The following is a 26,598-nucleotide window of genomic DNA, read 5'->3' as shown; positions in this document are numbered from 1 at the left end:
GTAGACTCTGCCCAGCACAGGAGAGCAATGCGATCTTTCAGGCGAAACTCTGAGGACACCGCTGTTGAAGAAGGCCCATGACTCTGCATTGTTCTCAGTAAATAGCAAAGTCGCTGCCAAGTCGCCCGTTTTGGGGGGGTTGAAAGATTTTCTTCCCCATCAGAGAAAAAAAAAGAACACTGTTTTTCTCTTCTTCCACTGTGCAATGAGTATCAGTTTGGACTACTCTGGTTCCAGAAAGCAAGACACCATGGACAACTTGGAGAAACAACTCATTTGCCCCATCTGTTTGGAAATGTTTACTAAACCAGTGGTCATCCTCCCGTGTCAACACAACCTCTGCAGAAAGTGTGCCAATGATATTTTTCAGGTACGTCTTGTTGGTTCAGTTGTGTATGTAAATGTGTGTCGAATAAGCTTTGCTGTTGTTTTACTTTTGCTACATTTTAAGTGTTATTTTGTGTTCATTTTCAAAAGAACAAATTTGGCTTTGTTGTAAATTATTACATCCATACATTTACTTTGTCTGTCATTGATATTGCCTGGGTTTTTAATCAGGTTCTTGTCGGTTGTGTAATGCCGGTGTGTCTAGGCCTCAAATCCATATCTACCAACCAGAGGGGGGACGACGGTGGCCTCGGGCGGCCGCTTCCGCTGCCCCTCCTGCAGACACGAGGTGGTGCTGGACCGACACGGGGTGTACGGGCTGCAGAGAAACCTGCTGGTTGAGAACATCATCGACATGTACAAGCAGGAGTCCACCAGGTGAGACTGTACGAGTAGTGTTCCGCCAGGTGACACTTTACACTTGTACAAGCAGAGGTCCACCAGGTGAGACTGTACACTTGTGCACACAGGATTCCACCAGGTGAGACCCTGTACTTGCACAAGCAGGGGTTTGCCAGGTGGAAAGTCCAGAGCATTTTTTTGAATTTGTATTAGCTGTCATTCTGGTTGTTTTCATGCAAACGGCTCTCGGGGGGTTACGATCATGGAGAGGGCTAGCGTTGGTTGGATGTAGCAGGGACTTGTGATCTGCCGGTGACTCTTACAGCACTTATGATGGGTTGTCATGGATAGCCCTGTTATGGCTGTCCATTGCATTGAGCCAGTTTTCAGTTCACAGTGTCAGTGTGTGAGCTGAGAGCTGTGCCCTCTCCACTCTCACCACAGCCTGGGGCCCTGTCAAGACATCCAGAGCCTCCAGAAGATCAAAACCACTCATGACACATTGCTGAGAATCCCCTCAAACAAATGGCTCCTGTCTGTATTAAAAAAAGAACCGAGCCTGGGTTTGTTCTATATGGTGGTCTGAGAACAGGACAAGGTTGTTTGTTGAGCTGGGGCCTGAAGTGACATGCTAGTTTGAACTATTTTTATATGTAGGCCAGTGAAGCAACCGTGAAGTGAAGACTATTTATATTTGACTGAAGTATGAGCATGTGAGATCCTACTGACATCCATGCAGTATATTCTACTGTCATGAAGTGGGCACATGTATTTTTATGTGAAACACTGCTGACTTGTCAGCAACAAATGATATGGTCTTTTCTTTTTTTTCACCAGTATCTGTGCCATGTTGTAGGACTCTAACATATACCCCATCAGACTCTGTGAAGTTGTGTGTGACTACACTGGATTTGTGGTGCTTGAAACCAGTACAGTCATCAGCCGTTAGACAGGCGCTTTTTGGTCAGTCAAAGCTCCAGATGCAGCAACAGTAGGTGCTGTCTTTTCACTACCTGCAGTTTTGTCGTGCAGGCGAATATAACACCAGTTTTCATAATTTGAACACGAAGAATAACTGGATGTATAGTTTGAAGAGTAAACCAGATCAGTGCCTACGTTCTGTTAAGAATGGTAGGAATCATTTTTCTTCTTTTTATTCATACTTCAAGGTTCATTTTACTGGTCTAAGTTGTTAGCTGTTACAGTGTAGTTCCATTTTTCTCCTCTTTGCCACTGTGGCGCTGTTTCCTCATTTGATTTTGATCTTGCGTTAATAAACTGATTGTGCATGTTTGCGCTGTGTATTTCTATGTTTTTGGCACGGTTCAAAGGGTAGCTCTGGGGGGCGCTCAGGCATGAATTCACATCATCACAGAAAGCACGCCTCATTGAGGAGGCTGTGGACCCCGTGACGTCTTTGCAGTGCAGACCGCGAGTATATTGAGTGGAGTATTCTTTGGTGTTCTGTGCTGCTGCGTTGAAGTTTAAAATGAGCAAAACCCTCTGGCTCCGGGAGCTAAATAAATCGAATGGCTCTGCAATATGGCCAGGTGATGGCGATTATTAAAAAATAAAAGATTAAAAAGAAAGAAGGAAAACGCCTCATGGGTATTGTTTCATGTTTCACCTGAGCAATGGAGGAGGGGGGCACTGGTCTTAACGTTCGGGCATAAGTCCACAGAGTTAGTGAGGTTCATATAGGTGCAATCGTGGAGGATAGGATTAACTGTGGAGGAACAGTTTTACAAACCTTCCCACAACAGCAAGGGATGGATTTAAATTAAGTGTTTATTGGAGGATAACAGGACAGTACGCCAGCCAGGTTCGTGATCATGCACAAGTGGTCCTCATCTGCAAGGGTGGTTTACGGAGCAGGGGTTTTCCCATTTCACCCCAGCTGTTCCTCTTCTGCTCAGGGCCAGAGCCAGGCGCTAGATTCGGAACACCCTTTAGCAGTTTGACTGAGCTGTTGTCACTGTGCATCAGCCTGGTGTACTTACAGCAGAGAGAGAGACAGAGAGAAAGACAGAGAGAGAGATGGAGAGAAAGAGAGAGAGATGGAGAGAGAGAGAGAGAGAGAGAGACAGAGAGAGAGAGAGACAGAAAGACAGACAGAGAGAAAGAGAAAGACAGACAGAGAGAGACAGAGAGAGAGAGAGAAAGAGAGAGAGACAGAGAGGATTCCCTTGTTCGTCCAGAGCGGTGTGATTCCTGTTACACGTGCACTGAGAGAGGTGCAGCCACAGATATTCTATTTACTGAACAGATACTCTGCTCTGTGTTCTCAGCATCGCTAACTTAAAGCTGCTGTTGCTGAGGCTGAAAGTGTTCGGACTGCTGTCTCATGAATCTTCAGGAAATGGCCAAAGGCAGTAGATCCATAACTATCACTGGAAAGGGTATAGAGCAAGTGAAAGGTAGTTTTCCAAGCATAATCCATTATTCACAACTACTGTTACCTCTTGAGCTATGAAAAAATCCTGGGTCTGTTGGTCTCTGCCGTCTGCGTTTTTCTGTGATTTTAAATCTTGAGAACAATCTTGCTTATTGGATACAGAAAAACTGTAGGAAAGGAATGAAGACTAAGTTAGAGCATGAAGAATAAGTTAGAGCATGTTAAGTGGCAGTTTGCAACCACAACTGACTGTTTCTCCATCTCATGTCAATATAATATTATACTGATGCTATCAAGTCTTTGTGCTCATGAACTGCTGAATGTAGAGTCTGACAAATTACATTATTTCAATATAAATACTGTTTCGGGTAGTCAGACTAGAAATGCTTTGTGAATTGATTGGTTGATTTGGTGTTGTTATGAACAGTCTTTGTTATGAACATTCCAAGACCATGAGATAATAGACTTATGGAACTTCAGCTTTACTGGGTGGACTGTAGCGTTGCATGGGTAAAATACCACTGTTTTCACCACTGTTGTTCTGTTGTTTTAGAACTGATTAGATCACAAATCTCTGATATTAATATGATTGGGATCTTTTGTGACATTGACTCTCCCATAACTCCATTGTGAACATGATTCTATTGTGACTGTGACGTCACTGTGACTGCAAATCTGTCTGTGTCACAGCGATTGTGGCTCTGATTGTGATGTCACTGTGACACTGACAGTGACATCATAGTAACTGTGACTGCATTGTGACTGTGACTCTGAGCCCACTGTGACTGTGAGCGTAACCTCCCCGTCTGCCTGCCAGTGGCAGCAAGCCGGCCCCGGAGCGGAAGGTGGACCAGCCGATGTGTGAGGAACATGCGGATGAGAAGATTAACATCTACTGCGTGACCTGTGGCGTGCCCACCTGCTCCCTCTGCAAGGTGTTCGGAAGTCACAAAGACTGCGAGGTCGCTCCGCTCAACAGCGTATACCAGAAACAGAAGGTGATCTGTCCCTCTCTCCTGTCTCTGTCATTTTCTCTCTCTCTCCCAGTCTCTGTCTGTATCACTTCCTCTCTGCTGCTCTCCCTCTTTATTCTCTATCTCCGTCACTCCCTCGTACTGATGGACTTCTCTCTCTCCATGCTACTGTTTCATGTGTCTTTGCTTGAATGTGTGTGTGTTTGTGTGTGCACGTGTGTGCCTCTGTGTGTGTGTGTGTGTGTGTGCGCGCGCGCGCCTCTGTGTGTGTGTGTGATTGGTCCAGACGGAGCTGAGTGATGGGATAGCCATGCTGGTGGGGAACAACGACCGGATCCAGGGCATTATCAGCCAGCTGGAGGAGACCTGCAGGATCATCGAGGTGCATCCCTCCCCCTCATAACTCAGTCATAAACCTGAGGCTGCCACTGCACTACAGCACTCCAACAGCCAATGGCTACACCAAACAGTTCCGTTCCATCCACTTCCATCCCATTCAATTCGATTCCATTCCACTTCCATTCCATTCCACTTCCATCCCATTCCATCCCATTCCATTCCACTTCCATCCCATTCCATTCCATTCCATTCCACTTCCATTCCATTCCATTCCATTCCATTCCATGCCATTCCATTCCATTCCATTCCATTCCACTTCCATTCCATTCCATTCCATGCCATTCCATCCCATTCCATTCCATTCCACTTCCATTCCATTCCATTCCATCCCATTCCACTTCCATTCCATTCCACCCCACATTACAGCATCCTCACACCCCCATTCTAAGCCAGTGTATGTCAGAACCCCCCCATAACCCATCAGGTTGTTTTTTTTCACTGCTTGTTACTCCCAGGAGAACGGGCGGAGGCAGAAGTCACAGGCGTGCGAGAAGTTCGATCACCTGTACTCCATCCTGGAGGACCGCAAGGGCGAGATGAACTTGAAGATCGTGGCGGAGCAGGACGAGAAGCTCAACTACATCCGGGGCCTACAGAGGAAGTATGGCGACCACCTGGAGACCATGTCCAAGGTGGTGGAGACGGGGATCCAGACCATGGAGGAGCCCGAGATGGCCGTCTTCCTGCAGGTCACACCCTTTCTCCACAGCTTCTCTGTCTGCTGTGACCAGTGTTTCTTTTGTCCTACCTCTTAGAGGTTCTGGTTGGTAACAGGAGAATCAGAAGCTGTTTTACCTTTCCATGCTGGTTGTAGATACTTTATTCTAGACCACAACATTGTAAGAATGTTCATAATTGGGTTCTTGAATGGTTCAGGTAAAACTGCTGGTTTCAAGTGTAGGCTGAACCCTATGGCACGGGTTCGAACCCGGCCGTGCCATTTGCTGGTAATGACTGGGAGTCCAAACCAGCAGGATAAATTGGCTTTGTTCTGCTGGGGATAGGGATGGGCTGGTCAGCCAGATCACCCTGTTGCTCCCTCTTCGATGCCCTGGGACTCATGTGGGCACGTATGAGCAACTCCAATAGCATGAGAAGGGTATGCCTTTCCTCTAAGGCTTGTGTGCTGGTGCACTCTGGGACTTGTAGTGTCAAAAATAGTCACAATAGGCATGCGTGTGTACTGGAGGATTGCAGATGTATTGCCTGTCACTCGCACACGGGTTCAGCGGCTGTTGTTGCATTTGGAACTCTTAAATGATCTTAAATTGCCAAAGTGCATGAAAAGGGGGAAAATGAGGGGGAAAAAATGCTCATTAAGAGCCAGTGAAACAGAACAGTTGTTCCTTCAACAAAGGCAGAGACAGAGCTTTCAGTGTGAAGCACATGGAGGTAAAAGTCTGATCGAGGGGAGGATCTCTCCTCTTACCTCCTATATGGCGGTAGTGTAATAGCTTTTAATCACAAGTTTGTAGGTTTAATTTTCAAGAGTGTCACTGGTCATCAGGCTGTACCCTTAGTGTGTAGTGTGGTGGAGTGGTTAAGCTGGATTGAACATCGATGACTCCTTTCCTAGACTCGGCACCCTGACACTGTATCCATGATCAAGGTGATCAATCTGAGGTGTTTTAGAAAACCTCCATGTGAATAAAGAGATAACATGTAAAAGGTATAAGCTGTGTATGTCTATGGGATTACATAATGGAGTAATTACAGGTCTTTCCAAATGTTGTTCCAAAAGTTGTGTGTATACAGTTTTTTTGCTTGTTATTGTATTAGTTCTTCTTTATTGTTTTATCTGATATTGTACAGAAGTTGATTTGATTTGAGTGTCGATTCTAAAATTAAGAAAGAGACAGTCACCTACAGTTGAACAAAAGGATTTATTTCAGTTTGTCTTCAACCAGATAATTTTTAAACCAAAGGTCACCATTTTGGAATAAAGGACTTAATGTGAAATAGGTGAATTGTGTGTAATCTACATTTTTTTTCTGTTCTACAGAATGCCAAACCACTTCTACAGAAGTAAGTACTCCCTTGTGAATTTTTCTTTCCTGTGACACTTACTTCCTGGAGCGACTCTCCAAAAATAATCTTTGACCTCTCCTTCTTCGGCAGGATCAGCCAGGCCTCAAGCACGGCTCACCTGGACAAAGTGGAGCGCGGGTACGAGAACATGGACCACTTCACGGCCAGCTTCGAGAAGGAGGGAAGAGCTCTGCGCAACATCGACTTCATCAAAGGTAACGAGGAGCTCATGCAGAGAAGCAGAGATTGGGCGGCAGTGTAGCCTAGCGGTGAGGAGCAGGGCTCGTAAGCGAGGGGTTGCTGGTTCAGTTCCTGCTTGGGGCACTGCTGAAGTAACCTTGGGCAAGGTACTTCACCCAGAATTCCCTCAGTAAGTATCCAGCTGTATGAATGGGTAAAAACTGTAACCTATGTAAGTCGCTCTGGATAAGAGTGTCTGCTAAATGACAATAATGTAATGTAGTGTGATGAGATGCCGAGCAGGTGGTCTCAAGGTTGTCTTTGTATTCACGCATCTTACCTATATCTTACCTAGGGTGTCACTTAGAGTGCTTGACCAGCAACTTGTCCTGATGCTGGAATAGAGGCTCTTTCCGATTGTGCAAATGCCTCAGATATGTGAATCGGGTGGTGGTGTGACAGAGCGCTTACAGAGATGGGCTTTCAGTGTTGCAGGGTCGAGACATGTAGGAGGTATTTCTGTTCCACACAAGGAGTTGTATTTGTACTAGGACTTGTACTTAATGGAATGTGTTTGTTAAATAACAGCCAGTCCCCAGTTTTATTGCGAAATGCATTCCTTGAAACCCCGTCGTAAACAGGGTGCAATGTTATAAGCAGGAATTATATTACCGAATGCAGGAAAAAATCTCTGTGTGGTCTTCAGACGGGTGTTTATGTAGGCCACAGGGTGAGCTAGCCTAAGTGCACATTCAGGGGACAAAATTTGTTTGGATGGTTGTGAAACTTTGTGAAACAACACTGTCTGCATCCATGTGGACACCTAAGCCAGCAAGCTGTTTCAGTTGTTCTTATCTGCTGAAACGGTAAGTGATAAAATCCTACTCAGGACACATCCAGCCTTCCTCCATGTTTACGAGGAACTCGATGTCTGTCTCGATTGCAGAAGAGGACGAGGATGAGGAGGAAGACGAAGATGAGGAAGAGGGAGGAGAGGAAGGCGCAGCTGCCGCGGGGGCCCAGCCGGAGTCGGCGCAGGGTGCCGGGGGGGCGGTCCCTGGTGCGAAGCCCCACCCCCAGCCTCAGCAGAAGCAGCCAGCACCCCCTCAGCAAGCCCCGCCCCAACAGCCACGCAGCACAGCCGAACCTGCCGCCGCCCCTCCCCCCCAGGGCACCGCCCAGCCGGCCGACGCCCCGGCACAGGTGAGAGTCTGACCCCTCTCGTACCCCACGCCGCTGGGGCACCCCCCACGGGACTCTCACTCTGGGTGGGCAGGAGTGGGGGGCTCACTGGCTCCCCCTGGTGGTGCCAGGACCTCTCGCTATGGCATACGCCTGAAAAATCCCACCTGATTAAATTTGTACGTTTTGAATTCTCCCATCTCCTCCTGGTCTTTATTTTTACCCTCTTTTGTTTACTTGTTTTGTTTTTTTTTTGTTAGAGTGAGCATTCAAACACAACATATTTTCCTATATATACATTTATATGTATATGTGTATATATATATATATGTATATGTGTATATATGCATATAAATATGTCTATATATCAGGCTGTACCTCTGTTAGCTTTACTCCCTGTGCAATACAGTATGGTATTTTGGCCATATAAGTAGCTGTGGAAAGGATCATCTGCCAAATAAATGAATGAATAATGACACTATGCCTGGAAGGCTCTTATGTACCATTCTTTACAGGTTGAGTGTGCTCTAGGTACTTGGTGTGTCCATGCACATTCACCAAGCAAATGAAATCGGCACATGCAGTGTGACATCGTCAACGAAACACACCCCTCCCCACACTCTCCTCTGCTGCGTCCGTTGTGGCGTTCGCATTTTGCAAGCAAGCGCTTACAATAGCGGGGGCCACTCGCTGATCTTGAGCTGGGGAGAAAGGTAGCTGCCATGTCCCCGCTGGTATCCAGCGGAGAGAGTAAAGCACCTTGCCTCTCTGTTAGAGGGGCACAGACCAGCCCACAGCAGGGACTCTTTGTGCTCTGACATGATGCTGGAAATAACACTGGTTTGCAAGCTATGAGACTGTGTGATTGCTGCATGCGGGGGTGAGGACGGGGCGGGGGGCAGTGGAGGGGGGGGGGTGTTTGGTGTTTTTAGAGCAGTAATTATCGGCCGCTCTGTTGCCCGTCATTAGTGCTGAGTGTCATTTGCATGCAGGTTGCATTAATGTGCATGAGCACGAAGTTCAGGTCTGTTCGTGCTCCGTCTGGACAAAAATCCATCTGCATGCCATGTGACACCATGCTAACCCCGGCCAGAGGCCAGGACAGGAGCCCACCTCTGAGTGAGGAAACCTACGCCTGGTGGGTCCACCATCATGATCGGCCGTAGACGTAGCCATGTGTTAATGGGACACCCCATCTCACCTAGCGGAATGGCTACCATTATCACAATCATTAAAAAAAAAACAAACAACCAAACAAATCCCCTGAGTTCATCGATGGCTACGCTCACGTTGTTGCACGAGAAGCCATTCCATACCGCGTCATCCTCAACGCCACCGCCATCCACCCGCCATCCTGCATGACCGCTCCGTCACATCGCTTTGGAAAAAAAAAAAACGCAAGCGCCGCTTGCCAAACGCCGCTGCCAGAAGAGAGAGCGGAACTCTCCTCTGCTCTCGCGCCACGCCCGTTTCTCCCCACACCCACGCGAGGGCAGGAAGAGGGCGGGGGTGGGGGGGCGTGGCCATACTGAAGCCGGGCCTGTGCTGTGTCTGTCTCCCCTCCCTGTGGTGTCATTAAGGGGGTTCAGGAGGCCGGGAGAGGCACCGCGGACCCCTTGCTGTACCCCGGCTGGTACAGGCCCCCGATTGGGCGGCCGGGGGAAGGTGTGGCCCAGGGGCAGGTGCCGGTGTCGGCGCTAGACGAGGGGGGCAAGGAGAAGGCGGCACAGACCGAAGGCCGGGACTCAGCCAAAAAGGAGCCTAGCTCCACAACGTCTTCCTCTCAGGTCAGTGACCGCCCGGCAACAGTTTCCCGGGAAACATTTCACAAGCGCAGCTGACACGCTGCCAGGGACACGTAAATCAATTTCACTCCCCTTCTCTGTAAGAAAAATAAAATAAATAATTACATGTGAGCTTTGCGGGCTGTCTCCTGGATGGAATATGTGCAACAAGTAATTCACACACAAAAACAAATTGCATTTCACAGCTGATTTTGATATGGCTTATTTTAATATTTGAAATAAAAGCCACCGCCGTGGTTTCATAACCCGGCAGTCACATGCTGTTTGGTGACATGGAGAGACATCACAGTCACTGGGCAGTCTTTCCTGACCTTTGACCCCACAGGGCTGGCCCTTTGCCACTGGGGGGATTAGTTTATCTCCTGAAACAAGTGTCGTATTTCAAGCGAGACACCCTTCGTCACGTTTCCTAATGTTTTTACCTGCTGTGGAATAATTTACTTACATTTGCGCCCGGCAACAAACAACCCGTAAATTTAACAGTTTTCGAGTCAACTGCTAAATCCAACCAGTAGAATAACATGCCGCTAATCAAAAGATGTGAGTATATTATTCCTTTTTTTTTGTTGCAAGCAGTCAGAGGTTAGGAGAGCTATTTCCTAACTGGCTATTAGGAAAGCATTCTTGTTTCAGGCTAGATGCTGATAACTTTGATTTTTTGAATGTTTAGAATTGGCTCGGCTGTTGTCCCAGAGCTCTGGTTAGCGGAGCAGTTTCACCTTGTGCTGTCCCGTGAGATTTCCCCAGCACCGTTAGGCTGCTCGCGGCCGATCCCGACGTGATACTGATCTGTTGTCAGAGCTCTGGCCCGAACGTGAAGCCCTGGTGTCTTGTGTGTTTTCTTTCCTGCAGGAAATAGCTTTGTGCCTGACAGTTCTGGCTTTGTTTGTTGTACTGCATCAGCTTTGGAGTCTGGTACAGGCTGCAATTTTAACAGTTTTGGGTAGGATGATCATTCTATTTTATTTCTGTGCACTGACTAATTCATCAGAATTGTAGTTTCCCCATCATTTTTATCACTTTGTTTTTTTTTTTTTTTGTTTTTGGAGAGCCTGGAAGAGAGACCAAACCTGTTCTTTTGAAGAATACCCCAATGATTGTCGAGTTACCCTCAGAGAGGTTGACATGCTATGAAACTACACTTCTGTGCTATGGCGTTGTGTCCGTACTGACAAATGTAGCTTGGTTTTAACCCTGGATGCTGACCTGAATGAGCAAAGTGGATTCAGTGATGTTGAGGTCACTTTAATCATGAATGTTGCCCATCTGCTTGAAGTTGCTTTCTGTCTTTCAACATCACCAGTTTGTTTTTTTTTTCAGTATCGAAACATCGGTGCACTTTTGTTCCAGAAAGCAAAATGTTTTTGCTACTCTTTCAGCTTTTGCTAATGTATAACATGATGTAGAGAAATCTCCAGTGCACCTCCATTCTAATGGTCACAGCATCTTTAAAAATCATTTTAACATGTTCAATCATATTCATAAAGCTGTCTTTCTGTAAAATATAGTGGGGAGGGTCAAGCAAGAAAGACGGAAATACTGACTGTCAGTTGGAAACTGAGTCCAGAAACTGTGCAAGCAGTGTTCTGAGAAGAGGCTTGGGGTTCTCTCAAAGGTTACTTTAGGACAAATTACTTTTTATGATTTATTGCTCATAGATGTTGGATGTTATTTCTCAAAAACTACCTGGTCCCAGAATTCTAAGCCATCAATAGCATTACCATAAGTGATGTTAAAGTATAGTTTGTTAAAAGATGTTTAGTATGTACTATTTTATAGGCTGTGTAATCCCATGTGTTTCCTAAGTGGAAGGAACTTGGTGCCTCTGAGTATGCAAAGAGAAACCAGGAGAGTATCATTGCAAATTGTGTATCATCTATGGATTTATTTATCGGTGTGGGCCTTCAAAGGCTTTTCCACCAAGATCCAGTACATGTCTAAGGAGTTGTAGGTACATACAACCAATCACAGTCTGAGATATAAGGGTACACCCACAGCTGCAATAAAAAATGTACAACAAGCAATTCCAAATGTTCCACAAAGAAATGAGGAAAAATGTCAAGCCTCAGAAGAAAAAAAAAAAGAATTCCAGGTCGTTTTTTATAGTATTCGCTTTCATGGAAATAGCTGTCAGCTGAGATCATTTATACCCACCCCTGCACCTCTCTCGCGTGTGGAACAGTCCTCCCACGCCCCGCGTAAACACGCTGTTTATAGCGCCGTGCTGGCAGCTGATTGGCCGAGCTGAAACTGTGATGTCGGGCCGATTGCGTAATGCGCAGATTCTGGGTCAGTGATATGGGCACTGCGTAACACTTGGTGGCATGGGATGTTCCGTACACAGCTGCGTTCAGGCGGACAGACTACAGGAAACGGCGGGCTTCCGCGGCTCTTTGGATGCTAAGCCGCTTCGCCTGTGTTCAGGAACCACAGTGGTCATGTCCCGCCCTCAGCTTACAAATACCCAAAATTCAAAACTGTACAGGTTTCAGGATTCACTATGACAGATTTATACTGTTTAAGTCATGCATTTCTAAACGATGCAGTTGCCAGCCATAGTAACTGCTGTGTCTTTCTGTTCCCTAACTGCTGAAGCTGTGCAGGGTTGTAGTTAGATGTGAGACCTCTTGAGAAATTAACCTGACTGGCTGAAATTGATGTTGGTGTACCAGTAGGGGGCAGTGTCCTGGATGGGACTAATAACCAACGCCCTGCACAGTGACTGGGACACTGATGCCAGAGATAACACCTTTGGAAAGTGATGCCAAACAGAGGCCCTGACTGACTGCGGTCATTGAAGTCCATGATGTTAATCTCATAATAAAAAAGAGAAGGGAGTTCCCAGCCTGGCTCTCTCAATTCGGCCAATTTATCATCCTCCAGGTTTATTGGATTCATAAATCCTCTCTGTCTGCTCCTCAGCTGATGTGTGGTGAGCCGTTGTCGTGCAAAACGGCTGCCATGTGTCCTCCATGTGGGATGGGGGCTACAAATTTGGGGTGGGGGAGGCTAAACATTAGCGCTCTTTGTGATGTGTCGTTCCCTTTTTCTGAGGTGCTCTGGGATTCCTGAAAGGCAGCCCATCCATCCACATGCTGCCCGGTATTATTGTTATTATTATTGACATTATTATATTCACTGAGGGGGCCTGACCCCTGCCTGCCTGGCGGGTGGTGGTTTGTGCTTCCTGCTTTAATAGCACTGTTCTCTGACACTAGGGAACAAACACACCCCCCGCTATGTCTAAAAGACACTGATGCTCACTCCAGTCTGTCATCTGCTGCTCTGGGAGGCAGCCGAGTGAAACAGCTCTGATTGGCACACTGTAACGTGACATCATTTGTCACTGTTCAACAGGACGGATATCGATTAGAATGCGGCTACGCAGCTCTGGTCCTGGAAGGCTGTAATTAAGGAGGGTTTTTTTTAAACTCCAGCTCTTCCTGAAACCACTTACACTCTCTGAACAGGGCCGGTCGAGATAACAAGCTGATCTGCATCCGGTCATTAAATGTTCTGCTGGCATTAAGCTCTGCGGGCACACTGCGGCCAGCCGGGTTGGGAGCTGAGCTGCCCGGGATCTTGGGTCGCGTACGCTTGACGATTAGCTAAACCACTGATGTCTTTACACCTCTGACCCCTCGCTGGTGATTGAGTCAGTTGTGCTGTTCATCTCGCACTCAGAGGTTCTTCACCATAGCTGACCCATTGTCGCACGTTCCGTCTCTGGCAGGCCTGTGATTGGCCGAACGCTGCGTCGCCCCAGAACTGTCAGGGCAATGTACGGGGCACGGGAGCCTCCCCTTTCGTCCGCCCACGGGCAGGAAGTCGCTTTAGACAGCCAGTCAGCTCAAACAGACTCATATAGCGAGTCAGGTGACGTCTTGCCAGCGCTTGTCAGGGACGCTCGTCAGCCCTGTTCCTGACGCCTCAGCGCTCAGGGTGAAGGCTTCTGAGGCGTTACAAATCAGCGTCAGGCACTCTCTGCGTGTCTGTAGGGCCACAGAGGAGCCTGCTGCTCATATACTGTAGTTCCTCTTATGTTCTTCTGGAGCTTTCCATGCCATGCGATTAGGAAAGGGTGTCTCTTGTGATCCATTCCCAGCGTTGTGTGTGTGCTTGTAAGGGAGCTGCTGTAGGCTCATGTAGCCACAGTGCTTTTATCTTGTTTTGCTGGCAGCATTTTTTTAAATTCTGTATCTGTACCCTTGTTATTGTCGCTCATATAACATTGTACTGCAAATATTGTTACTAAAATAGTAAATGTGTGTGAGGAAATAAGTGCGACAGCACCCATAGAGGGTCCGCAAAGGTAGGGAGGTTATTTACATTTACATTTATTCATTTGGCAGACGCTTTTATCCAAAGCGACTTACATAGGTTACAGTTGTTTTACAATGTTATCCATTTATACAGCTGGATATTTACTGAAGCAACTGGGTACCTTGCCCAAGGGTACAGCAGTAGTGTCCCAGCAGGGATTGAACCGGCAACCTTCCTGCTCCTTAACCACTATGCTACACTGCTGGTTATGAGGTTATGTTATGATTTTCATATGACACTCATATGGCGTGTGGCGGACACCATTGCTGGAGAGAAGACATCTCAGATGGAGCAGGGCAGGATTTTGCTTAATAGCTGTTTGAAAATTCATTGTCATATTCTGTCTGAGGATTCATCCTCGGCCGGCACATTTGCAGAGATCTGAACCAGAAGAAAAGTCTGGTCCACTTATTCCCCTGTGCTCCTTTAAGTTAAAATTACACAAGCAGGGAGACTCCTTTGGGTGTTTTCTTACACTGCTACTGATCTTTGCTTTGAGGGTAGGAAATCATATAAAATAAAAGACATAAAGTTTATCACTTTTTTGTTTTGCTTACATGCTCTTTGCTCTCTGTTACATTGTTAAATAAGGTAATAGGTTGGCACAAGTTTTCGCAGGGAGAACAGCGCTCACAGCAATGGCAGTACAGTGACACTGTTAAATGAGAGAGGACCCTTCAGGCAGGGGTATTTAAATAAACCTATTCTACTATGTAAATGAAAAAATGTACTATGTACCTGTGTGTTGTCTTCAGGTTTGTTTTAAACCAAACAGCCTTGTTTGAGAGAGGTTGTGTGTAACCATAATGCCTTTAGTGTAATTTGGTACCTCAGGGAGAATTTGAATTTTGATTGAACGTTAGTGTAGGTCCAGCAGCATAATATTTTTTTTTTTACATAACTAACCATCATCAACACTGACCAGGTGACATGGTTTGCATGTAAGGGTTTGTTGGGGGGTTGGCGGTGTTAAATGGCTTTGTGCATTCATTGCAGTGTTTAAAAACACATTTGAAATAAAAATTCTCTCTTTTTTTGTTCTCTGTATACAAAGGATGACAAAAGTTTCAACTATTTGTTTAGCATCTTTAACAAAACCAGTATGTCCTGGATTGCCTCAAGGATGATCAGAACTAAAATTCTGTTTCAATTACATAAACAGAAGGGCTATTCTATGAGAATACAGTGACATACACTGGACAGGACATCACAAACTTATTTTCTTGTCCATAAATCTTATGAAGCGCAAGGCACGATGAAGCGCGCGCATGGCGACGAATCGCTTCCTCGACTTACTGGTTTACTTTGAACAATAATGAGGCACTTGCACGAGGGTGTCTTGTTTGTATGACGTCGTTTTGGGAATAATTTAAATTATTTACCGGTGAATTGTAGTGTGCTTACTTCAGAATGAGAAGAATATGCTTGTCAGTGCGCCGTTCTGGTCCTATATCTTCTTCCCACGATATAGTGTTTGTAAAAGTTAATGACAGATGTATTTGATGCACAAAGTTTATTGTTAAAAGGGCAATTGCACATAATATGTTATTCACATCAATTACTGCAATTTAGGATGTAATAATGACGAGTAATCTACATTACTGTCACTCAGAAACTTTTAAAATGATGCAAGTTCTGTCATTCGCTATGTGATATTATGCTGTTATTTTACTTGCCATTTCAATACATTTCTGTGAACCACCCGTATGTAACTATTGATTGACGGCTATTTCAACGTAGTTTTCCCCTTTTTCTTTGCTGTGTTTTTTTTTACAGGGGTCTTCTGATAATGCGGCCGGAGGTCAGGGAGACGGCAGTCAAAATCCAGAGGACAAAGGCGGAGAAGGACCGCGGCACGTGTTCTCCTTCTCCTGGCTCAACACTCTAAAATAGAGTCACTTTTTACCCCAGACACTGAATGCAGTGCCGCGATATTCTCTTTGGCTCAGGAATTCCTGGGCTGAAACAGAACTCTGCTAAGAGCACCCTACTCGGTTCTCTTTAAGCCCTGACACGCTGCGGAGACTGTGCATTGTGATCGTTTAGTTTATGCCACGTTTTTTTGCCACTTTGAAATAATGTGAAACGTAATTGTTTTGAAGACACGTATGCACGCACGTTGAAAACTCGGCACGCAAGAATCTACACAGCAAAGTGCAAACAAAACTTTAAACGTTTTATTTAAAAATATAAATATCAGACATTCTCTTGCACAACAGAAAAGATTGGTTGCTCATGTTGTGTTTATTATCAAACTCAAGTAGAGTACAGTGAAACTGAATTTCAGAGAAGTTGTCGATTTCCGAGACGTCATCCCGAAATCTGTGAACTTCCTAAGAATCTACTCAAAATATGAATAGGTATTTTCAAGGAAAAAGTAACGAATACTTTTATAGATGTTTCTTCGAGTAGCATTGATACAGCAGTTATATAAATTAAAACGACATTTTCCTGCATTTTATGATACAATCTGATAACCATCAAGCAAATTACAGTTCCTCGTGTTCATTTCTTCAGTTGAGGTTACAAGCTATAAAAATAAATGCATACATATAAAAATGAATAAACGGATGAACAAACAATGCAAAAAGATGCATGGTATAGAATACTGTGTTTTGTGCGAGATGTAAAAAAAAATCCTTTGGCAGATGGATGTACGTCACATTTATTTTCCGAAGATGTCCATCATTTTTCGGTTGCTATGTGCTTGTTGGGCTAATTGTTCAGCACGAGCCATTTCTAATACCTCTCGGAGCAGGTGGAATGTCAGATCCAGGGAAATAGGGGGCTCCTCGCCCCGCTTTGCTCGTTCCATTGAGTCATCGAGCTGGTCAGCGTAACTGCTCCTGAACCGACTGATGTTGCCAACTTTGCCTTGCAACAGACGCTGGGTGAGCTGCAGCTGAAGCGCCCGTTTGACGGTCGTCGAGGACGCGTCCGCGGACGCGAGCGCGGGGAGATTCTGGTTCGCGTTGCCAAGGCGAACGAAGTACTCCTCTCCTAGTCGCAGAAGGATGGGAAGAGACTGCTGCTGTAGGTCAGACTGCGGACCAGGCGCTGCTTGGGCAGCGCCGGGGGTTTCGATAGCTCTACATTCATAACGAGGTAGGAAGGCAACGAGCAGAACCACGGTGGAGACAAGGAACGGGAGCTTCATGTCCGACCAGCAGAAATCTGGGAAAGAGACCATTTCATTATGTGGATGTGTTCACTCTATCTTTGATACGCTTGGCAGTTCATGTTTGTCAACGTTCTTTTTTTTTTTTTTTTGAAGGGAATTGCGCTCCAGAAAGTGCTGTTCTGGAAAAAAAGTTAGTTACGGAGTTTTTCAATTACTTGTAGGCTATCTACTGTTACTAGTAATAGTGCTATTATCTACTATTACTAGTACTAGCATCCAATATAGTCAATGCTGATTTTATATTGTTTGCATTTGTGCTTGCATTGGTTAGTAACTGACAAAAAAGAAATGTGCAAAATTACTTTGAATAAATTAATTTTGTTCGAACATGTTTGGGTTTTTGAAAAAAGACGTACCCTAACAAGATCTAAGGCGATGCGCTTTAAATTATTCGAACGAAGAGAAAGAGTTCATAAAGTGAACGTTTTGACAATAATGAGTTTTGCGGTGAAATGGATCACAAATGTTTGTTAAATTTGTACCTTCTAAGTGTGTACATATCTTAACAGTTGTGCTTATATTATTAAAACGTGTCAACGTTCCTTAAACGTATTACACCATGTGAAACAACCAACTAGCTGGTTTCACTCATATGTTTTCAGCAGATGGGTATAAGTATATTTCTGTAGATGTACATATCGCAATAAGACAATCTAAAAGCAAACGTAGAATATATATTGTGTCATTGAAAGCGGAGATTGCATACAAAAGTTAAAATTCCCGTACCTGAGCAACACCGTTATACTTAGTTTGCTCCTGGAAGCTGGTGTTAATTCGCTGAGATGCTTTTCTCCTCTTGCTTAGGTTGTGGTCCTTCAAGTACCCTATGAGAGGATGTCTTCAAAGACCGGCCGGCTGCAGGACTTTTATAGTCCGGACCTGTCAGAACTGGCACGCACTCAGCTCTGATTTTGCGTCACACGCAAATGAAATTCTACAAACACCTGCATGATCAGGGGAATCTCTCGGCTTTGTCTGCAGAGGACCTCAAATGAGATGTGTCATATTGTAGTTTGCCGTTTTTTTAAACAAAGACAATTATATGAAACGTGGTTAATTTTACTGTCTCCAATTAAAGTTGACTGTCCGTCTTGCAACTACTCCGACGCAACCTTGAATTTGAGATATGCACATATGTACACACACACACACACGTATATATTCTTAGTTATCACTATATTTAGCAATTTAGTTATATGCAGAATTTTGACCAAGCCTACTGATGCACCGTCACTCATGTAGTTATTCTGCAAGACTGTTCCATGCGCTCCTGTAGCCTATAAACCATCTAAGCTATCATTGTTTATAAGCAAAATGGGCTGCATATGCTGTTCTTGATTATAGCCTTTAACTTGCATCTTTTCACCGAAGAGAACATCTAACAATAGGCTACAGCGTCGGTTTGTGACAGACTACACGGACACTTTATCTTCGCTTTTTTTTAGAAGTTGTTGTTCCTTTTGCAGATGTGTAGCGGTACACAGTGTAAGAAATTCGCCCACGGAACACCAAGGTAATCTCTTACAGTGTGAATATCGCTCAAACTATGCGTATTACACAATGTTAGGTGTTGGTCATAACACACAAATGAGGCTTATCCTGCATCCCACACTTGCCCGTCATATTAATGAATGAATGAACTGATAGATTAATTGGACGCTTTGATGCTGATGTGCATATATGCTGTTGTTATGAATGCTTTTCTTCAGATCGAATCGTTTCCCTGCAGTAATTAACACATTTTGCCTCGTTTGCCTCTATGAATAGGGAATTAAAATTAGCAGATGTTATACAAGCGTGTTTAATATTTATAACAGACCACATCTAAGCACATTATTGGTAAGCAGAATAGCATTAATCAAGTTAAACCTCCAGAAATATAGCCGTTTGGCAATACCTCAGTACTGCATGTCCTGACTCGCATGCCAAGATTTTTTTTGTTTGTTTGTTTATCATATTACTAGCATCAAATTCAGTTTGGCAAGTGTAAGCGGAAAAAACGCGGTGCGCGCGCCACATCTGCCCGGAAAGCGCGCAGGAGAGGTGGGTGGCAGCAATAGCGACACCGATGACCTTTTCTGATTCCAAATATTTGGATCGAATTATGAGCATTTCCCCCTCGGAAAACGCGGAAACATCAGGGCTCATTACAAAGGATAAGGTAGCCTGTGTCACCCTAGAAGTTGCACTTTACTGAAACTGTGATGAGGAACGGGCAGTAAACCATGCTGATTTGTTTTGTGCGCGCTTGTGTCCGCGCGCTGCGTGCATCCGATTACCGTTTACAATTAAGCTGTCATTTCATCTTGTTCCAAGAATGTATGATGAACCCTGAGATTCTGTCGATTGCAACGAGAAAGTAACGACAAGCGATGAAAAAAGAGGGACGTGACGGACAGTGCATCAAACCATTGTTAAGCCAGCACGGATTCTCAGCCTACTGTTGGTGGAGCCTCGGGGAGCACAAGGTGCAAATGCCGAGCATCATTTCACAACGGTTCTGATGGGAGTTGAAGTTTATAAAGTATGTCGAGTCTGTTTTAGAACAGCTCTGGACTTCATATCCCATCAGCACCTTTGAGCCACGGTCAGTTAGCGTGCGTCTGTTTAAGCTCATCCTGAAAGGCGTGAGCTGCCGGCGACGGTGTCCCTTAGGGTTTTTTTTTTTTTTTTTTTACAGAGTAGGCACACGTTGCATCTGGTGATTGTGCCGCGTGTTTGTGATTCCATCCAAAAACATTTCGCCCCCCCAAAGAAATGAGCAACTGTCACCTGCAATGTGCAAAGAGATCAACCTTGAACTGGATGCCACTCGCGTGTCAGGTGTGTGACGTGTATTAATACATCTGTAGAGTCGGGGTCAATTCCAAATGCCAGCGTTGAGTTAAAAGGTTGATTTGCTTTCACCCCGAGGAATGGGCGGAGAAACAGACAGTGACGCTATGAGCGACTGAAACGAACTCGTCACAAGTGAGCTGATTACTTCAACATGTAGCCGTGAGTACGCCGGTGCATCCTGCATCTTGTTCAACAATGCAAAAAATCTGCTCAATCCCTATTTTGAAAAATAATACGATATTCAAAAATTATTTTGGATGCTGAACAATGAGGCATAAAAATCTCATTGATTGGAACTGCTTAGTAAAAACTTCAAATCATTATTTAAAGTTAAGGCTAGACCACTGGGTAGACCTAATCACCCTAAGGGACCTTAAAAGGTGTGTGCTATATTCATTTTACTTTACTTTTACTCTACTTTACTTTATTTAAGGAGGCCAATAGACCAAAGATTTTTCATTCTTATGAAAGCTAAAATCCAAACATTTCATGTCTGATTTTTTTTTACTTGTTAAGTATAGAATGATTAGACCTAATTTCAGACAAAATTGCTTTAATCTGGTTAAAACTGAAATAACTGTCAAATGGAGTTGTCATCTAAATAAGAGCATTTTGATGCCTGTCTCACGACCTCTCAAGAGGATTGCTTAAGTGTTTCATAAGACAGAAAATAGTAATCAATGACTTTTGTATCAAAGAGGAATAAAGGGCACACTATGACTTTCACAGAAAATATCATTTGTTTACATTACAAATAATCTTCTTAACATCCATAACTAGTTGGAACCTGAAACCCAGGGAAGGTGCTTGGATGGATGTACAGAGTGCATGACAAACTAGGCAGATTGCATGAATTGCATGTCCAGCCAAACAGTTTCCATGCAGAATGACCCTGCGGGCATTTTAAGGAAGGTTTGCTGTGGTCTGTCTGCATCATCACATTCAGAGGCACTCAAATGAGGACAGAAAGAAAAGACAAAGAAGAAAGAGTCCTTCAATTCTGATCTTCTTGACAGAGGCTGACTTTGTATGACATACCCAGTACGTCCAGCCATGAACAGGAGCGGTCCCATCTTTTTTTAGCCTGCCCACCTGCAGCTTACAAACCCTGCATGTGTGAATCTTGTGGTCATGAGACTTAGGGCTTGTGGATCTTTGGGAATGAGGAAGAGAGTAGTTTTCCTCTGGTTTTCTCACCTCCAGCTGTAATTTATGCACATCACAGTCACAGAGACACATTAACTGTACGCAGGTTCTCTTGAGCTCGACTGGGTTCCGGGACAGTGTGCTCCAGGCTTCAGTATGGGGGGGTTCAGTTCAGTCAAAGTTCAGTTCTGTGTTGGAGCAGATGGCTGAGGGAGGGAAGAGAGATCAACTTCCTAACAGCCTGGTGGATAAAGCTGTCCCTCAACCTTGAGGTATGGGCCTGTAGGCTTCTGAATCTCCTCCCCGATGGGAGGGGACTGAAGAGTGTGTGCGATGGTTGAGTGGGGTCACCAGCAATGCTCTGTGCTTTACGGGCTTTACAACAGCAATGCCCCACCTTGGAATCAAACCTGCAACCTTTCGGTTACAACTCCAGCTTCTTAGCCACTATTATGTGAGATTTTTTTTGCTTTTCATGTTGTATTTTTTACAGGACTGCTGTGAATGAGGGGGACCTTACAGGTGTGAGAAGATGTGTGGCCATGATGCTGGGGGGGGGGGGGGGGGGGTCTCTGGGCTGTGTGCAGTGATTCACGGCAGACGCCTCATTAGACAGCACATCACCGCATCAGCCAGTCTCTCTCAGACAGAACGTTCGGCCCGGCGTTCCGCACCCCTCAGAATCTCAATCAGATCCACAGTGCCTGGAAGTCTCTTCAGTCTTCATTAGGAACTGGAGTGGGGGTGAGAATTTGTGTGTGTGTGTGTGTGTATGTGTACATGTTTGGGGGAGTTTGTTGTGAGTTTTTTCTTGCAAGTGTCTGGGAGTCTATATGAAAATCTGGTAATAATAATACTCATCATTACCATTGTCATCTTAATTGTTTTATTTATATAATAACAATAATAGTAATAATACTCAGAGTAAAAATAATAATAATGGAATGTATTTATACACTGTCTTACATGGATCTCAGATGGCTTTATAGTATGTACAGTGCCCAAATGCTGAGGAACATCCTGCTTTTGCTTCCAGTGTGGTCACAGCATTCAAACAAACCGCCTCTCTGCCTGTGAAAACCCGTTTTTCTCAGGGCTCAGGGTGTCTGCGATTTCTGCACTGTGTGAATTCTGACACCCTCGGGCTCCGGCGTTCAGTAATGGAGCACATGTAATCAACTGAGACAATTTCCACGTGGTGCGCTTCATTGTAACCTTTTGTACACAGTCCCTGATTGCCCTCAAATATATCCAGCTGTGAGAAAAAAAAAGTTTTATGCTCTACATACAGGGTATAGATGATGTACCTGTCAGATATGACAGATTGTCTTTCAGTCTCCTCTGTGAAATCATATAGCGTGAACGCTACGAGTACGTGGCGGGATTGGTGTCTGTAATAAATGGCTCAGAATCTTACAAGCCAAATATTACGCCAGAAGCACTGAGTTCCTGTCATTTCTAAAATCCTTTCAGCAGTGACTTGTCACCGTGGATTAATTCTAAACCTTCTGAGAGGTTTGGACACATTCTCTGTAGAACAAGAAGAGAGGGTGCCGTGGTTTGAGAATCTTTTTAAATGGACTTCAAATTGAACAATCTTACTTAAAATATAAGTCATTTTGCTAAAAGGCCAGGAATCTTTTCTGGTGAATTTTGCAATGAATTCTATTCACACGCGAGGCATACATCAGTGAATGAAGCCTGAGGCTACAGCCGTCATGTGAGCCGATGTTATGAAAAGATTTTGTTCCTGAGAAAGAACGGCCAAATGCCATTAGCTATGCTAAATCGTGATCTTAATCTCTGGACTAAGTCACTGGACACGGGTCACGTGGAAACCCTGGGGGATCCTATTTTGTATAAATCCTTAACAGAGAGATAATTTGAGTGTAAAGTACAACTGAGCTAATTGCTCACACTCATTAGTCTGTGGTTTGCAGGCATGAAATGAGTATAGGCATTTACGAAGTTCACATGAAACCAAATTTTCATAATGTTGTTGAATATGCACACTTTCTTCCTACAGCAATTCTCACACCACCAGAGAGCCACAAAATAGTTTTTTTTTCCCCACATTTCTGTCACTATTTGGTGTTAAAAATAGTTAGATAAATGTCCCTGAGAGACTGACAAAGAGGATGTCAGCCGATGCTACAGTACAGAGGATCCGCTGGAGGGGTAACTCATTGAAATTCTAGTTTTGCGTGTACTGAAATGAAATCGAACATTTCAGAGAACTTCCCAGAAACAATTGCTGTGTGGGGACATTGGGGGGGGGGGGGGGGGGGTGATGGGGCATTGCAGCTGCAGTGAGTCACACACTGCTCTGTGATCAGTCCTGCTCACCTTGTCACTTGTAGAGGTATGTGATATATAATGCAGGACTTCATGGGTTGAGGTTCTGGGAACTGTGTTGCGTTCACTCAGAGAGACAGGCAGTAAACCTGCTGCATATTCAAACCCCGGTTTGCCATTGTTTCATCCAGAACTTCTCAGTGTCAGTGTAATTAAATGCAACGTGATGTCATTTCCTGCTTGTTAGTGGGCACAGTTAACCACTGAGACTCCTTTGTTCCCTGTTGTGTCAAGATCATGACTTGTGTGTTCACATGTTGTGAAATGTGTCTGTTACACACTCAGGAATAACTGTATGAATACTGATTTAACAGGTCCTTTTCCCTTGGTAACCGTGTCCCTCGATTCTCCCTTGTGTCTCCAATCTGTCGATTAGACTACATCACACTTCACAGTTCTGAGGCATTTCATTGAGAAGGCTTTGGACTTGGCCTGACCCCTTGAGGTATTTTCACAAAAGTGCGACGCATTTGGAAAGAGCGAGAACCACAGCTCAAAATGCAATGAAGCGAATTCCAGGAATTCCAGTTCCAGCTTTTGTGAAATTCCGGCTCACTGTTCCCCTGTCAGATGCCTGGTGCATTTGTACTCTGGTCTTGAATGGACGCCATGTTTTATTAATAAAGTCTATTTATGTCAGTAGGTGGCACAAATATCAATAAACCTGGTGTCTATGACATTGACGTGAGGGTGCTCAGAGGCCTGTTGCTAGTCAGATGAGTCCCGACGGACTGGCTTGGTTCAAGCAAGGAGCTCATCTATCAGAGAGATTGAACATTAAGTAATAGGATTTGATGCTTTTAATCTCAGTCGGAAACACTCGCCCAATGGTGTTGTTTATTTCAGGTCATTGGACATCAATCTTGAGATAAGCTGTAAAGGCTTGAGTATGATGTAAATGGTGTATATTCTCTACTCAGCTCTTAAAAAAATGATCTTGCCACAAAACTCTCTCTTCCTGTGAGATGGAATAAACTAGAAATGTGTGAATGGTGAATGGACAAAACTGAGATAAAAAAAGCTAACATCTTCTCTCAGATGGACATGATACGTAAAATACCATGATTATGCCGACCATACATATGAGTTCAGGCTACGTCTGCATTCAGTCACAAGGGCTTTTATATTATATATTCAGCTTCCCAACGTTGCCAATGTAATTAAGTTCAAGAACATTGCTATAGCACGTGTAACATTGTCCTCACAGCTTGAACACACTAGAACAGATTTTGAACCATTTTCCTGCAGATTTCACTTCTCACACTCACATATCTATTTGTGGGTGCCTTTGAGACTCTGAGACAAGAAAATGTTTTATTCCATCTCTGTAATGACGATATTGCAATTCTGTTGGCAGCTCCAGCTACAAAATATTAACTTTACAGCAAGACAAAGGGGAGAGCAGCTAATGCACTTTGTCAGGAGGCAGGTTTGGCTCGGGATTTAGCATTTCATTCATGAGCCTGATGACGGACATGCAGCCTACGTTGAGGGCAAAATCCACACCTCGAGTCAGATTTGTGTTTTGCATCAGTCGCTCCTAATGCTATCATCACCAAGACAATAAACTTCAGTAGGTATAAATTAGGGATTTGTAGTCTGATGTGGACAAGAGGTTAGACCTTTTCAGACCTTTTTGCCCCCTTCTGTCCTGTGCTCTGGGAGATGGCGCAGGGTAAAGTTCAGACCTCAATGGTGGAAGAACCCTGCTGAAGCAAAGGAAAAGCATATAGTGACGATATACTGACATCTTCTAATTGGCACCAGCATGAAAATACTGACATGTTGTTCACTAGTGTTTTACTGAAGATTGTAATCGCTATTTTTCTAATGGATGGGTGTGTTATATATTGTATTCTCAGTGTTAGGTAACCGAACATTGGCTAGCTGGTCATTTTAATACCACACTGATCCGAATACAACCTATAGATTGATTAGAGGTTCCCTAACATCTAAGAGGACACACAAAAACGCATACATTTGCAAGGGAAGAGATAATGATAGACACACTTGATGAATGTGCATGAGTAACAGGACATCATTGTTTAGACTGAGCTCTGAGTCTGTCGGCTGAGAAACTGTTAATTAGATCAGCTGTCAGTGAGGTTACAAACTCTGATTGTGAAACTGTTACCATTTTGTTACATTACATTACATTACATTACATTACATTACATTACATTTGTTTACCAGGCACTCCTATCCACTACACCAATTGCCATATCTGCCAGCTTGATCTCTTGAACACCATTTCAGTGAAAACTAAGGCCTCGATTTTCTTTCACCTCAACATACTTTATCCTTAACTTTGATTAGCAAATATGCGCAAGGTTTACCTTTTGTAATACTTACACATAGTTATGGTAATCACTGAATTTCACAAATGTGGAAGCACTGTAACCAAAAAATGCTGTAATATATTATTTTGTTGTAAGCTTACATCACACTACAGCTGTCCTATTTTAAAAAAATTGCAAAATTGCTGGAGATTGTACTACAAAGGGATGAACCATCTGACTCTCATTTGTAATGAAAGCTTTCTAACAAAATGATCAAGCGATGACAGCCAAAAGTAGCGTCTGAGCGCTTTTGGCGGTCAGCAGAGAGAGGCGATTGTTATTGGCGTTGCGAACTACAAATGAGTATATAAAGTGGTACGCAGCCAAAACAAAAGGGATTAAAGCAGAAATAGCTCCTCTCCTTTGTGTGTGTTTGTGTCATAATGGGAAAAACGACCCCGAAAGCGCATCAGACGCATTCCGATCGAGCATGCCTCGTTCCTCATGAGAGAGCTCTGCGTTTGCATGTGGGCGGGATTCTATACTCGATGCCGTGAACACAGATGATTCATAATCGGAGGAGGGACGCCGCGCAATGCTGCTGTCCAGCCCGGAGGGTGTTTCCTTTCAGCTGCCTGCTTTCTTAGGACTACAGTACAGACCAACCTGGTTAATATCACTCAGCTTAATGTCATAATCCTCTTTATTTCACAGCTGCTCGCCATGCACCGCCATGAGCGGTGTGATCTCTTAATATCACCTGGAAACCTGTTTGTTGTCACCT

At 44.4% G+C, this 26,598-nt stretch overlaps 2 protein-coding genes across 3 annotated transcripts; one reads left to right on the top strand and one right to left on the bottom strand.

Annotated features, from left to right (window-relative positions):
* The first annotated feature begins 35 nt into the window (after positions 1-35).
* On the top strand, positions 36-15,928 carry trim55a (tripartite motif containing 55a). Of its 2 annotated transcripts, XM_036518624.1 has the most exons (10): positions 36-370; positions 593-765; positions 3,942-4,122; positions 4,385-4,480; positions 4,953-5,186; positions 6,500-6,522; positions 6,616-6,740; positions 7,652-7,908; positions 9,468-9,674; positions 15,792-15,928. In XM_036518624.1, the coding sequence occupies exons 1-10, from the start codon at positions 206-208 to the stop codon at positions 15,906-15,908; spliced, it is 1,578 nt and encodes a 525-aa protein (XP_036374517.1). In that variant the 5' UTR covers positions 36-205; the 3' UTR covers positions 15,909-15,928. The 2 variants fall into 2 exon arrangements, with proteins under 2 accessions (XP_036374517.1, XP_036374518.1); XM_036518625.1 differs by lacking the exon at positions 9,468-9,674.
* Positions 15,929-16,666: 738 nt separating this feature from the next.
* On the bottom strand, positions 16,667-18,337 carry LOC118770889 (corticoliberin-like). Its single transcript, XM_036518653.1, has 2 exons — positions 17,923-18,337; positions 16,667-17,189 (listed from the first exon to the last, which is right to left on the bottom strand). The coding sequence occupies exon 2, from the start codon at positions 17,170-17,172 to the stop codon at positions 16,681-16,683; it is 492 nt and encodes a 163-aa protein (XP_036374546.1). The 5' UTR covers positions 17,173-17,189; positions 17,923-18,337; the 3' UTR covers positions 16,667-16,680.
* Between the last annotated feature and the right edge of the window lie 8,261 nt (positions 18,338-26,598).

The sequence above is a fragment of the Megalops cyprinoides genome, chromosome 24 (genome assembly GCF_013368585.1).
Source record: "Megalops cyprinoides isolate fMegCyp1 chromosome 24, fMegCyp1.pri, whole genome shotgun sequence".
Lineage (NCBI taxonomy): Eukaryota > Metazoa > Chordata > Actinopteri > Elopiformes > Megalopidae > Megalops > Megalops cyprinoides.
Note: the sequence above shows the minus strand (reverse complement) of the source record. Positions and strands in the feature narration are given on the sequence as shown.